Raw genomic sequence first — 13,055 nt, 5'->3', positions numbered from 1 at the left:
AAGTGCCGCAGCAGCCTGAGTCCGAATAAAGATGAGCAGCGAGTCGTCTGCGCTGACCAAACTGTGAGCTTCCATAAATCATCAGGATTGATGCCGGACGCCTGCAGAGATGACAGGGGGAGGCGGGGGAGGGGGTCTGGATTTCATTTGGTTTTAGTCTTTTTTTTGGAAGAAAGAAAAACTCACATTTCCTGTAATTTCTCTGAGAGATTTTACTTCACTAAACCCTGTGTGTGTGTGTCTGTCTGTGGGGATGTTTTTAAAGTCACACAGGAACCCATCACTGCAGCCATCGATAGTGGGGTGTTTCACATCCAGCTTCTGCATGTTGGCTTTAAAGTTGAGGTCAGACTGTGTGATGAAAACTGTGACCGCTCATGAGTTTTAGGAAGGATCCTTTCATAAGTCCAACAGTTGATTTTTAAAAATTCGAATCATTAAATGTCACAAAAGTTTTCGCTTGTGAGATTGTTGAAGCGTATTGATAACTATGAAAAGTTATTTCCTTTTGAGAATTCAGTTTGAGGCTGATATTTTTTTAATGTTTTAAATTAAACTTTAAATAACATCAGAAATGTGCTGGTTAATATTTTACTGTAACACCAAATGTATGATTTAGTTTCATGTATGAATGTTTCATACATGATGAAGAAACCGTGAGGAAGGTCACGGTTTCTTCATCACTTTGTCTGCTGCTGTTTTAGATCATTATTGTCTTTTTTTTTTGGTTTGTTTTTTGTACTCATATTTTTTTGGTGTATCGCGTGATCGTCCACGGCGGGCAGCATCCACTGAAGTGTCTGCTCCATAACTCGAGAACTGTTCGGCCCACACTTACTAAACTTCATGGGCAGATAGCTGATGACCCAGGCAAGGTTGGGATTCACTGGGGTCAAGGTCAAAGTTCATGTGGTTATTTTTTTTTTGTTTTTTTTCATGACATCTTCATATCTAAGAAATGGTTTGAAGGACTTTGGTGAAAACCTGCATGATTATTCTCCATATCAAGACTTTATGCAGAGATCAACTTCTGGAGGTCAAAGGGCAAGGTCACATAATCATTAAATCTTTGTTTTTGTGACAGCAAGCGGGGTTAAAACACTGTGATGGTGCATTTTGCCCGGTGGGCGACGCGCTGGTTTAGTTCTGTTAGAACAACACCTGAGACTTTTCTGTTTTTATGCAATAACTGAAAATATAAAACGAATAATATTTAATTAAAACATGTTTTTTTTTCCCAGCATGTACTCCAACAGCTCAGTCAGTTTAATGGGAACATCTTCCTCTCTCAGCTCTCAGGACATTGCTCCGCCCTACCAGCCCTCTCCTGAGGCCCCGCCCCTGATGGACCAGCTGCAGCAGCTGGCAAAGGAGAAGCAGACCATGGAGGTGGAGCTTCAGCGCTGCCAGGAGGCGGAGCGCGAGGCCAGCGAAAGAGTCCGCAGGTCAGATTTGTTTTTATTTATTTTATTCTGTTGTTTTCTGTTGTGTTCTGATTGGCTGCCACTGAACACACGGGCTGTATAGTCGCCTGTTTCTGCTGTTGTTAAGCCAGCTGCAGTTGGCATGACAACAGAAACACTGTGATGTCACACTGAGTCATTCAATCAGCTCAGTGTTTACAGGAAGACAGGAAGCAGTCACCACCTGCTGCGTGTTGACATACATCCATCGACCTGTTTAAATACCAGCACACCTGTCAACGTGTTTACACATACACACACACACACACACACACACACAGGGTCCGTGCACATCCTTGTTTCCTTTCCTCACCTCCTCTCCCTTTGAGGGTAAACTGGCCTCAGGTTTCGTGTTTTAAAGGTAAAAACATGGAGGACAGTTTGGACGTTGGTCTGAGTTCAAAGATGATCTGTAGAACCACAGAGTGAAGAAGAGACAGACAGCTGGAGGTCAAAGTTCAGGTTGGATGCGACCCTGAGTCTGAATCAGCTTCTCTTCAGTCTGAGGTTACGTGAAGAGTCATATTTCAACAACTGAACTGTTTTTTATGCAGCACGGGAAAAAAAGATGCAGGCCGAGAATCCCAGCTGTACACGACAGCATCCGATCGGTGTCATCCAGAACAACCGGACTTTCCAGCGTTTATCTGAACTGCTGTCTGTAGATTTCGCTCCAAACTGTGTCTGAAAATATCGTTTATTGAAGACTTTGATGTAAACTGCAAATAAGCAGCACACTGGTTTTCCTTTTGGGGCAATGCAACTTTTTTATGGTCCGGAGACATGAAAAACATCATGCACGCTGCAGGTTTTACCTGTTTATTGCATCACAGCAGCTGAAACATTATGAGCACCTCCTCTTCATTAGACACAGCACCGTGTGACATCACATCCTGCTGGTCAAAAGAAAACAACTGAGAGAATGGCAGCATATTCTCAGCCCAGCACTGGGCCCATTTTTAAGTCCAGAGTGTCCATTTTCCTGCAGAGGGACAGATATTTAAGAGAAAAAAGCACTTTTTAACTCCCAGAGATCTGAGATGGCTGTGAAAGCCACTGCTGACTGTGGAAGATTTTAATATTTTGGGGGCTTTTTAGCTTTTATTAGAGCAGGACAGTTTTGAGAGTGGACAGGACAGGTGGGAGAGACACACAGGGAACTGCAGTGTGGCATTATGTGTCACCTGATGCTTTTATATGTGTGTAATCACTGTAGGTGGACGTCCTCCAGCTGTGAGGTTTGAACTGCGCCCTCTCCCTGAGTGCTCAGAGCTGAGCCTCCATATTTCTGAGGATATTTTTCTGCCAGAGAGCAGAGCTGACGGAGAAAAGCTGCCATGATGAGACGCATACATGTTTCACAGCGAGCTGCCGCCTCAGTCACATTTCACACACAGATCAACTTTAGCAAAAGAATGTCCACATTAACACAGCTGACCTGATTTTCTTTGACCTTCTCAACCAGAATCATGCAGAGAGCCTGTTCGTGTCATCATTCAGCAGCGCCTCTGTACGGCCACGTCTACGTCTCAGTGCTTTAATGAACACTCACCCTCACGCTGAGGTCTCTCAGCTGTCAGTGGATGTGATTGAGGATTTGGAGGAAACATCAGTGGACCTGCTGACGCCCTGTTTGTGACTCACAGGTGGCTGAGAGTCAGATTCTTTCCTTTGACTTTATTCAAATGCTCTGAGCTCTGTTGATGAGTTTTATTGGAGCTGGACAAATGGTTTCAGACTCCAGGTGAGGCTCCCGGTTCAGATCTTTGAAACCTCCTGGACCGTTCAAGGCTTCCAGAATGAAAAGTCCTTACAGCCCTAAAACGCTGCTCAGGTTTTTAATCAGTGCCAGAAGACTTAGAAGTAACATCTGAGTAAATGTTCTTCAGTCTCAGGTGATTAAAACAGAAAGAAAAAAGATGATTTTTATGGAAGTTCTGCTTTTCATTAAACTGCAAACAGCAGGGATCATCTGACTTTTACCCGAGAACCTAACAATCAGAAATGTTCTTGTTTTTAGGGAAAGGTTGGTGTGATGTTTGGACCTTTAGCTGGTAGTAAAGAGACAAAAACAGGCCAAAAATGTGAAGCGATCGATGGGGAAATGAATGTAACCCTGCAGGGATCTGACAGAAACACAGAGGTCAGAGGAGACGTGGAGGTTTGTGGCCTCAATGACTGAATGAGATGTTTGATTTCTCCTGACAGATGGAATCCAAGTTCAAACTATTTTTCACTTGATTGATTTCCTGTATCAGATGATCAATACGATGGTTTCAGCTCTGAGTCTCTTGAATAACTGGAGTCAAAGCGATGAACTGATTCACTGATGACTGATCGGTGATGATGCTTCGGAAACATGTCGCCATGTCTCACAGACTCAGGGAGGCGTTCAAAGACCGGTTAAGCGTGTGGGACTAAGGAGATTTGGCGTGATGATTCATATTCAGCGGGCATCGGTGTGAGAGCGTCTGCAGCGAGCCGATGAGGGAGAATTAATCCGTCAGATTTCTGCTCCTGCAGGATGACGCTCTGACGCCCGATAACGTGACTTCTTCGTCTTCTGCCGCTCCTCGTCTCATCAGCCTGAAGATGAAGGGATGAGTTTCATGATGAAAACAGCTTAAGTCGTCCGTCTGCGTCCCGCGCCGTCCTCCTGGGCTCAAACCCGCGGCTTTCTGCTCTAATTTGGCTGCCAGCGGGGGGGCGGGCGGTGCTGAAGAGCCTCCCAAGTTTCTGAACAGTTGAGAGGAATATTTGCTCTGTGAGGAGGGGCGGGGGGTTATTACAGAGGGAAGTTTAATTTGATTTAGAGAGAGAACGAGAGCGAGAGAGAGAGAGAGCATCACTGACTGTTAGAAAGTCATCCAGGTCAGTCCCCCCAGGCCCCCCTTCCTCTCCTCCTCTTCATTTCATCTTCCTCTCGCTTCACTTTTCTGGCTCATTATTTTCTCCCCGTTAGTCAGAAAACTCCAAACCAGGTTAGAAGCAGCATCAAAGCTCCTCCTCCTCCCGGCCCTCCTCCCTCCTCTGCAGGCCTCGGTGTGCAGAGCAGGGAGGAGGTTTGGATGCGACCTCCATATTTATCACATTTTTAATACAAACAATCTGCTGCTCTTATTCCAACACTAACAAACCGCATCCCAAGACAAGTACACAGATTGATCCACCTTCAACTGTTTGTCCCATTCAGAGTTAGGCGGTGGGGCCTATTCCAGCTGTTATAGGGAGAGAGGCGGGGTACACCTGGACAGATCGCCATCACAGGTCTAACACAGAGCTAAGGACAAACACCTGCGGCCAGGTCAGAATCGAACAGGTAACCTGGCGTGCATGTGTTTGGACTGTGGGAAGAAGCCGGAGAACCCAGAGAGAACCCACGCAGGAACAGGAAGAACATAAACAGGAAGCTGACCTCTGCACACCGTGCTGCACGCTATCAAATCCGCCGTGCAGACACAGACCTGCGTAAACAAAAAAAAACATCAAAGGATTCACCAGACGAGGCGCAGGATCGGTGTAGCTCCGCCCACAGTCCACACAAAGGAGTCACAGAGGAGCAAACTGATGCCAGCGCAGGAGAACGTGACAGACTGTCACAGATCCCAGAAAAAAGATCCTCAGAACTTTTCAGATCTTTGTCGGTCCTTCAGCTCATCTGCACACATTTCACTTTCCAAATGTGCCTTCATGCTTCTGCTGTGACCTCTGCGATGGACACAGGTGAGAAGCTCTGAGGTGATGTCAGCATCATCTCAGCAGCTCAGGAAGTGGATGACGCTTCGGTTCCTGCCCCAGTTCTTCAGAGGACATCAGAGTTTAAATTCAGGTTTCTTCATGTTGGACAGATTCAGATTTTGGAGTTTGGAGTTCAGTGTCTAAATCTTCCTCTTCCTCCTCAGGTTGGAGCGTCTGGTCGAAGTGCTGAGGAAGAAAGTCGGGACAGGAAGTGTCCGCGCCGTCATCTGAGCTCTCTGATGTATTGATGCCTTTCTGTATTGATCATTAAACTATTTGCTGATCATTTTCTTATTTTTTATCTGAAAACAGCTGCAGCTCAGTTCTAATTATGATTAAGAGTATTATTATTATTGCTGCCCTGATGAAGCTTCAGTGTTTCCTTTTTCTTTTTTTATTAGATTAAAAACCAAAGACAGTTTAAACTTTGTTTTCTGGTGAAATCGTGAAGGAATTAAAAATTTCTCTTCTGCTTTTTTGTTGATCTGAAGTCTCAAAATCGATCAAATGTTTTTTATGGCATTTAATAAAACGGTGATGAAGCGACTTCTACTTCCTGTTTGTCCTTTTATTGATCATTTGTTTCTGCAGTTTCATCTTTGCTGTGGCTGAAACATTTTTGATTTAATGAGCTGAACTTCCTGATTCTTCTCAGGTCCAGTTTTCATCTCATCTCTGCAGTGAAGGCTCCCTCGTCGTCCTCCTCTTTCTTTTCCTCCTCCTCCTCCTCCTCCTCCATGTCTCTAATTGAAGATCAGTCTGCCTTTTAGTTCTTCTGTTGATTTAAGGTTCGTCTTAAACTCTCCTGTTTTAAACTGAATCTCTGCTCGGTTTAATTTCAGAGGATTGCCGTGACAAACGTGATGAAGCTGCTCTGACTTCATGTTCCAGAAAACTTCATATTAAAATTTAACTTTGACAACTTTCCTCGGCTGGGTCAGACCGAAGAAACTCTTCTTCAGCTGTCTGTGATCTGTTTACATGAACTCAGAGAACTCGACACAGAAGAAAACTTCACACTGAACCTGAAACTGAGCGAAAATCATTTGAAGCCAAACAGACGGTCCGGGAGTCCTGATGAACGCAGCATCACTCTGATGGTTCAGGATCAGCCAGACTCACAATGTGATATAAAATTGTTCTGGGACCAGGTGGCAGTGCCTCAGAGTCAAACCTCTGACTCTGAGGACTGATCTGTGAATACTGATCACTATTTTTATTGAAATATTTATTAAAATACATGCATCTGTTTTTTGACACATATCCTGGTACGGGTTGTGGAGGCTGCAGTTTGAGCAGAGATGCTCAGACCTCCTACAGCTTTTCTGTGAGGACACCAAGGAGTTCCCAAACTGGCTGAGAGACATCATCTTTCCAGTGTGCACTGGGTCTGGCCCAGTTTCTCCTCCCAGTGGGAGATGAAACAGCTCACCTAGGAGCCATCCTGGTCAGATGAAGCACCTTAACCGGCTACTCTCCATATGGAGGAGCAGCAGCTCTACTCTGCACTCCTCTTGAGTGACCGAGCTCCTTACCCGATCTCTAAAACTGAGTCCAGAGGAAGCTCATTTCTGCTGCTTGTATCCTCGACCTCATGCTTTCAGTCACTGCTCACAGCTCGTGGCTGTAGGTGAGGGTGGGGACGTAGATCAGCCGGGAACTCGACAGCTTTGTCTGCACGCTCAGCTCTCACTTCACCACAACAAACGGTACACTGTCCACATCACTGCTGATGCTTCAATCAGTCTCTCTCCCCCTTCCCATCCTGAGATACTTGAACTCCTCTCTGACCCAGAGTGGGCACTCCACCCTTTTCCATCTGAGAACCATGGCCTCAGACTTGGAGGTGCTGATTATCATCCCAGCTCCTTCACCCTCGGCTGCAGACTCCCCCGGTGTCCCTGTTTAAATGAGCAGTAACTGAAGCTTCAGTCCTGTAGCAAATATATTTTAGTTTGTTACACATTAAATTATTACTTCATATTTGTGTTTAAGTTTATTTTATTTATTTTGATTTCAGATCAGTTTTTACCTTATTGCGGTCATATTTTATATTATTGAGCTGCATAATATTGTTTATTTAAGCTGTTTATGTTTGTCAGTCCAGACCTCAGTCAGTCCAGACCTCTGTAGACCATATCTGACCTCCAGCTGAAGATCACATCAGACATGTTGGAGTTGAATCAAACACGAGGGTTTGCTGTTGCCATGCTGAGGCTTCTGGCCTGAACAGCTGGGTAACGAGTCTCTGAAGATCAGCAGACCTGCAGCGTGTTTTTGCTTTCACAGAGCTGCAGAGGACACTGAACCAGCCCAGTGCTTTATAACCTGACATGAGCAGGAACTGGTTTCTTCACATTAAATATAATAAAAGGTGATGAATCCTCTGTGTCTGCATTAACAGAATCCCGTGACTCAGATCCGCTGTGGTCATCTTTACTTTCTCATTTTCTGTCTGCATAACTTTGCTGTGTCGAAGCTGAAGCTGAAGATTCTTGTATCTCACAGCTCAGCATCGTGTTGTGTTTCCTCCATCGCACATAAACTTCTTGTGACTGATAGCCTGGTGGGTGATTAGTCTGGGCTCACTTTGTTCTTAGATATTTTGTTACTGGAGTTCTTCTTTTAAAACGTTTTCCACTTTGTTGTTCCAAGCAGATGATTAACCAACATGAACCAAACCCCAAGCTGAGCCCGACGTGGGTCTTCAGTGCCTCTTTGTGTTTTCCAGTTTCAGAGCTAACAGTTGTTCCCACAGCTCATGTTCACGTGTTCATCAGTCACAGTGAGGGTACCTGCCCTCAGTTAGGAGCTAAATTTAACCTAAACTGGGGTTCTAAAAATGTTCTTGGTGCCTCTGATCTTGATACACTAAAAAGGAGAACTTTCTCCAAAAGCTGAACGAGCTCTAAAAACATTTAAAGGTGAAAACACTGATTCACATTTACATGCACTTACTCACACGGCCACTAGAGGTCGCTTAACTTTAAAACATAATAACGGGCTGTAATCAGGTGCAGCACAAACAGCCTGAGAGTGTTTTGAAGAAGGAGAAGAAGCGCGAGGAGGTGAAGGAGGAGAACCTCGTGAAAACACTGAAAGCAGAAAACGTGAAAGTGCCGCAAACTTCCTGCTGAGCTTGTTTGATCATTTGAAGAAAGTGCTGAAGCTGCAGTCCTGTCTCACACACACACACACACACACACAGGAACAGAAAATAAAACACCCTCTCTGCTCTGCATACTAACGCTGTCCAAACAGGACGAGGATAAACCTGATTGGTCGACCTCTGCTGCAGTCCACACATAGACGTGCGTTTTTGTGTCTTTGTAGGGACCCTCATTAACATGCTGCTTTCCCAGGACACAAGTCTGCACTCACACACACGGCCATTTACACCAAGAACAAACCACAAAATACATCTGATCATTAATGTTTAAATGATTTTAGATAAAGTCTGAACAGTTTCTGATGACTGATCACAAAGGAGAAACAGAGCTCAGATTAATCTCCACGTCCAGCATGAACATCATAAACTTTGCTGGATGTAAATAAAAACAGAGCCAGATTTGCTGTGCGAGGATGAGCCTGTCAGACGATCCTGAGGGCAGAGGGCGCCAGCATCCAGCGGATCCTTTTATAAATAAAGTTTAAATGGACAAATGTTCATTTGAACAAAACAGGAAAATACGTTCATGCAGTGGTTCCCAATCAGTGGGTCAGGACCCTCAGAGGGTCGCAGGATGAATCTGAGGGGTCAGGGAAGAAAAAGGAATTATACATGATATTTAACACTTGTGATTGAAATAAAGTTTCGTGGAAGAACTTATTTGGTCCAAATTAGAAGAAAAATAGAAACTTTGAGTTCATGGATCTTTATTTTTGTCTTGTGCAGCTCAGACAGGAAACCCTGAAGGTTTTCCACTCAATAATCAGTTCAACCTCGACCGAGGATGAGAAAATTAAAATAACAGAAATAATTTGTTAGATTTTTGTATCAAAGAAACACTTCTAATTGTTTTTTTGTTTTGTTTTGTTTTGTTTGTTTTTTTTTAACTAAGAAACATGAAAATAAATTCAGTAAAACATTCACACCCACACGGTAAATAAAGTTAAACCCTCTTTAATATAGACATGGAGATACAGGGTTTCCACCTGACAGCACTGGGGTGGTGTGAGGGGTGGTGTGAGGGGTGGAGCCCCCCCCCCAAACCAGCTGGTTACCATGGTGACAGCAGACCACTCGTGGTCGTCTTGGGTGGTTTTAATCCGTCGGCCGTTAATCTGCTTGTTCTGAAGAAAGACTCAGTTTGTTGGAGCTCCAACTTCTGACGCCACCTGGGAGAGAAAGAGTGTGAGTGTGTGTGTGTGTGTGTGAGTGTGTGTGTGTGTGTGTGTGTGTGTGTGTGTGTGTGTGTGTGTGTGTGTGTGTGTGTGTGTGGTATTGATCTCTCTGATCTCATGTTAACTCTAAAATCTTGTTCAGAAGCTGTCCACCTCCCACAGAGACTCCTGTTCTCTGATTGGCTGTCAGCTCTCTAAACTCACTTCCTGTTTGTTGGTGCAGAGGGAGAGTAGATGTACAACAGCCTGCTGCAGTAAAAACAGTTTAATAAAGTCTTCATTAGAAACTGAGTCAGTAGCATCAACTCTGTGCTGATTTTTCTTCTTAATAAAACTTATAATGCAGGGGCGTACGCAGTGAGTGGCTCTGAGTGGATGTGACCCCCACCCACGATATGAAAAGGCTCATAGGTCAGTGTAGTAAAAGCAGATGTGAGAGGCAGAATGGAGACAGAGACCTGCACACACCTGTCTGTATGCAAACCAGTGCCCAACAGAAATCCAGGAGGAGCAGGATCTATATGGGAGCCTCACACAGACACCTGCTAATTAGTTCTCAGTAATATCCAAATTAAATCCTAGAATTTCACTTCTTGGACAGACTGTTAGTCCAGTGAAGCGCACAGCAGCCATATTATTGGCCAGATATTTGCATTAAAAATGCTCCAACAGCACAAACACCCTCCAGAGGTCCAGTTCAGGGACTCCAGTTAGCTGAGGTGAAGCCTAGCAGACAGCTAGCAGCTATAGCCACCTGTGTCACCATCCACCTGTCAGTCAGAGGCCATGCTCCTAATGATGCAAACTTTGGCCAGTTGAATCAGTGTTGGAGCCTCAAGTGGACATTAGAAAAATTGCCATTTTTGGGACCTCAAGTTTCAGCCCTGGAGTTTTCTGATTGGTTTGGACTATTTTAGAAACATTTCTGTGAGCCAATCAGAAACTTTACAAGAACAAGAAGACATAAAACCGCCACATGATGCTACAATCACACCCGGGAACCCTGTGCAGCGGACATGCAGTCCTGCTGCCTCTGAAATGGTTGCTTCAAAGATGGGGACCAGGTCTGCAACCACTCGCAGTCAAAGCAACTTTGGTGCATCAAAATGGTGGTAAAACAGCAATAAGGCGGGTCAGTCTGCGACTGGGGTAAAGTAAGAAATTACATGCAGTCTATTTGTGATAATACAGCAATTAACTGCAAAAAATCAGAAATCTGTTGGCATCCACATCTACAGAAACTCAATTAAACAGAAATTCACATAAACTGCTTACATTCAGAGTCCAGCAGAACCTCAGAAATCTGAAACAACCAACCAGACAGCAACCAGCTGAGCTGAGTCTTTTACTGCAAAGAGATGCTTGGCAGGTTGCAGCATGTTGACAGTCTGCCTGTGTTTATAACTGTGATTCATTGCAAACCTCCATCAATCTGTCTCAGATTGGTTGTGGTCAGTCCGAGTTGGACTCTGATTGTTTGAAGGCAGGTTTCCTCCCATCATGAGACCTGTGCAATCACATGATCAAAACTGGTAGTTGCAGCTATTGTAAACATTCAGTGACTATGATAAAGTTCAATGCAACCACCAATCTTTGTTTGCAGTTCCTGTTTTCACTGTATGCTGTGACTGAGCAGGTATCTCTGCATCGGTGTCTTTGACAATATTTATTGATCGTTATGTTCTGTTGCTTTCTTCAATAATCCACAGCAGGATTATTTGCGGTTAAACCTCGGCTGCCCTCTCAGTTTAGGTCACTCTTTAAAGAAGCTTTTTAAGCTTTAACCCGATCAATAATGTGTATTATTGTAATCAATTGATCAGAGAAAGCTGCACTCATATTTCAGAAACTTTTCTGCACAGTAAACCAGTTTGAGCTGAACGAGCATGAAATCTCTGCCAATTACCCCTCATACCCCCACCCCCTCCCTGCATGGTCTGTAATGAACCCCACCCTCCCACCCGCAGGACCACCAACCTCCCGGCTGATCCATATTACAGCCCACAAAGCTCTAATAAACTTCCTCCGTATCATTTTAATGGAAAGGCAGCTGCTCTCTCTCTCCCCCCGCTTTGATCGCCCTCTCCTCCTTTCTTCTTCGGTGGTTCTGGAGGGGCTTTCTTTGCTCTTTTCGTCGGCCGGCACAATTGTGTTATTGGAGATAATTAATTCTAATCCCCATCAAAAGGCATTAGTGGCCCCGGGGCCCCTTTTCGCGCCTTTCTAGTGGGCGAATGAAAGGCGCGGGGAAGAAAGGGGCCGAAGGCCGCCGCATTGTGGCCGACATTTCCCTCCATAAGGCGCGAGTGGAGAGAAAAGGAGCGAGGGCTTTAGAAAAATGAGGCCGGGGGCCCCGGGGCCGGGGCCGGGCCGCCGCCGCCGGAGGGCCCCGCTCCACCCTGCCGGGAACATATGGCTCGTATTACAGCGGCAGGCTGGGTGGCAGAGCGGAGGTGGAGGCTTCTCCGCCATCAGGAGCGTCCGTTTTCGGGTCGAGCTCCCAGAGCCGCATCAGCTACAGTCCGAGGAAACAGGCCGAAAAAATAAAAGCCCCGTTCTGACCTCTGAAACCTGTCAGCTCCAAAATAAAAGTCCTGCAAAGAAACTGTTACTGTAAAATGCCTGCAACAGAGCAAACGCACAGATGTTTTTATTATTATTGTTTATTTACTTATTTTGTTGTATTTATTCTTGTTCGTTTTGTTTAATTGTTTTCTTTTATGGTATAAATTAAATGTTAAATTACTGCTATTACATATAAAAATGTAAAGAGGAAATAATTCACTGACTGAACTGACGTGAGAAACACAACATGTGTTCACTTTTAACACATTTGCTCCGGGACACACGTGTCACATTTGACTCAACACGTGATGTTTCGAAATTTTGCTTTTTTTTTTTTTTAATTTTTTACACGTGTGTCAAAATTCACACAAAATGTGTTACACGTGTCATTTTTAACACATCCTTTCAAAGAGTTCAGACTGTAACAGATACTTTTAAACTTTAATATTTGCTTCACAGAAAGCGTAAATGTGACAGCTGCTCATGTTTGATTAAAGGATGAACTGATGGCTGATATATTGCCAATAATCGTTCAGACTGGATGATCTCAGGAGAAAAAAAAGTGAGAGCCGCTCCATCTTTCATTCATAAATGATTTTATTTCATGCTGATTTATTCCACAAAAATGCTTTAAAAACCAAATCCAAACTCATGCTACACATGATCAATAATCACATTTGATAATCTGATCAGTAAGCTGAGGATGTGTCATCAACGTTTGTTTGATCAAATAACTTTTTTGATAAAGTCTAAGAAGAAATGATTAAAGATGATTAACACTGATTATTATTTCCTAAGAAATTTATGATCGATATATTTTTTTTTAATAAGTGAAATTTATCTTCAAATTTTTATTTACGAATAAAAGTGCAGAGTCAGTGTCACTGATCAGTAATCAGTGTCAGATGTATGACCGTCCCGGTTGTTCTGATTTTTAATCTTCAT

At 44.1% G+C, this 13,055-nt stretch overlaps 1 protein-coding gene across 2 annotated transcripts in view; it reads left to right on the top strand.

Moving 5' to 3' along the window:
• Positions 1–5,732, top strand: part of mipol1 (mirror-image polydactyly 1) — a 50,693-nt gene extending 44,961 nt beyond the window's left edge. For both annotated transcript variants that reach the window (XM_030719327.1, XM_030719326.1), the window contains 2 exons: positions 1,293–1,445; positions 5,366–5,732. In XM_030719327.1, coding sequence (XP_030575187.1) covers positions 1,293–1,445; positions 5,366–5,432 — 220 coding nt within the window. In that variant the 3' untranslated portion in view covers positions 5,433–5,732. The remainder of the gene's footprint in view (positions 1–1,292; positions 1,446–5,365) is intronic.
• Positions 5,733–13,055: the final 7,323 nt, after the last annotated feature.

The sequence above is a fragment of the Archocentrus centrarchus genome, chromosome 22 (genome assembly GCF_007364275.1).
Source record: "Archocentrus centrarchus isolate MPI-CPG fArcCen1 chromosome 22, fArcCen1, whole genome shotgun sequence".
In the NCBI taxonomy this organism is placed as follows: Eukaryota; Metazoa; Chordata; class Actinopteri; order Cichliformes; family Cichlidae; genus Archocentrus; species Archocentrus centrarchus.
Note: the sequence above shows the minus strand (reverse complement) of the source record. Positions and strands in the feature narration are given on the sequence as shown.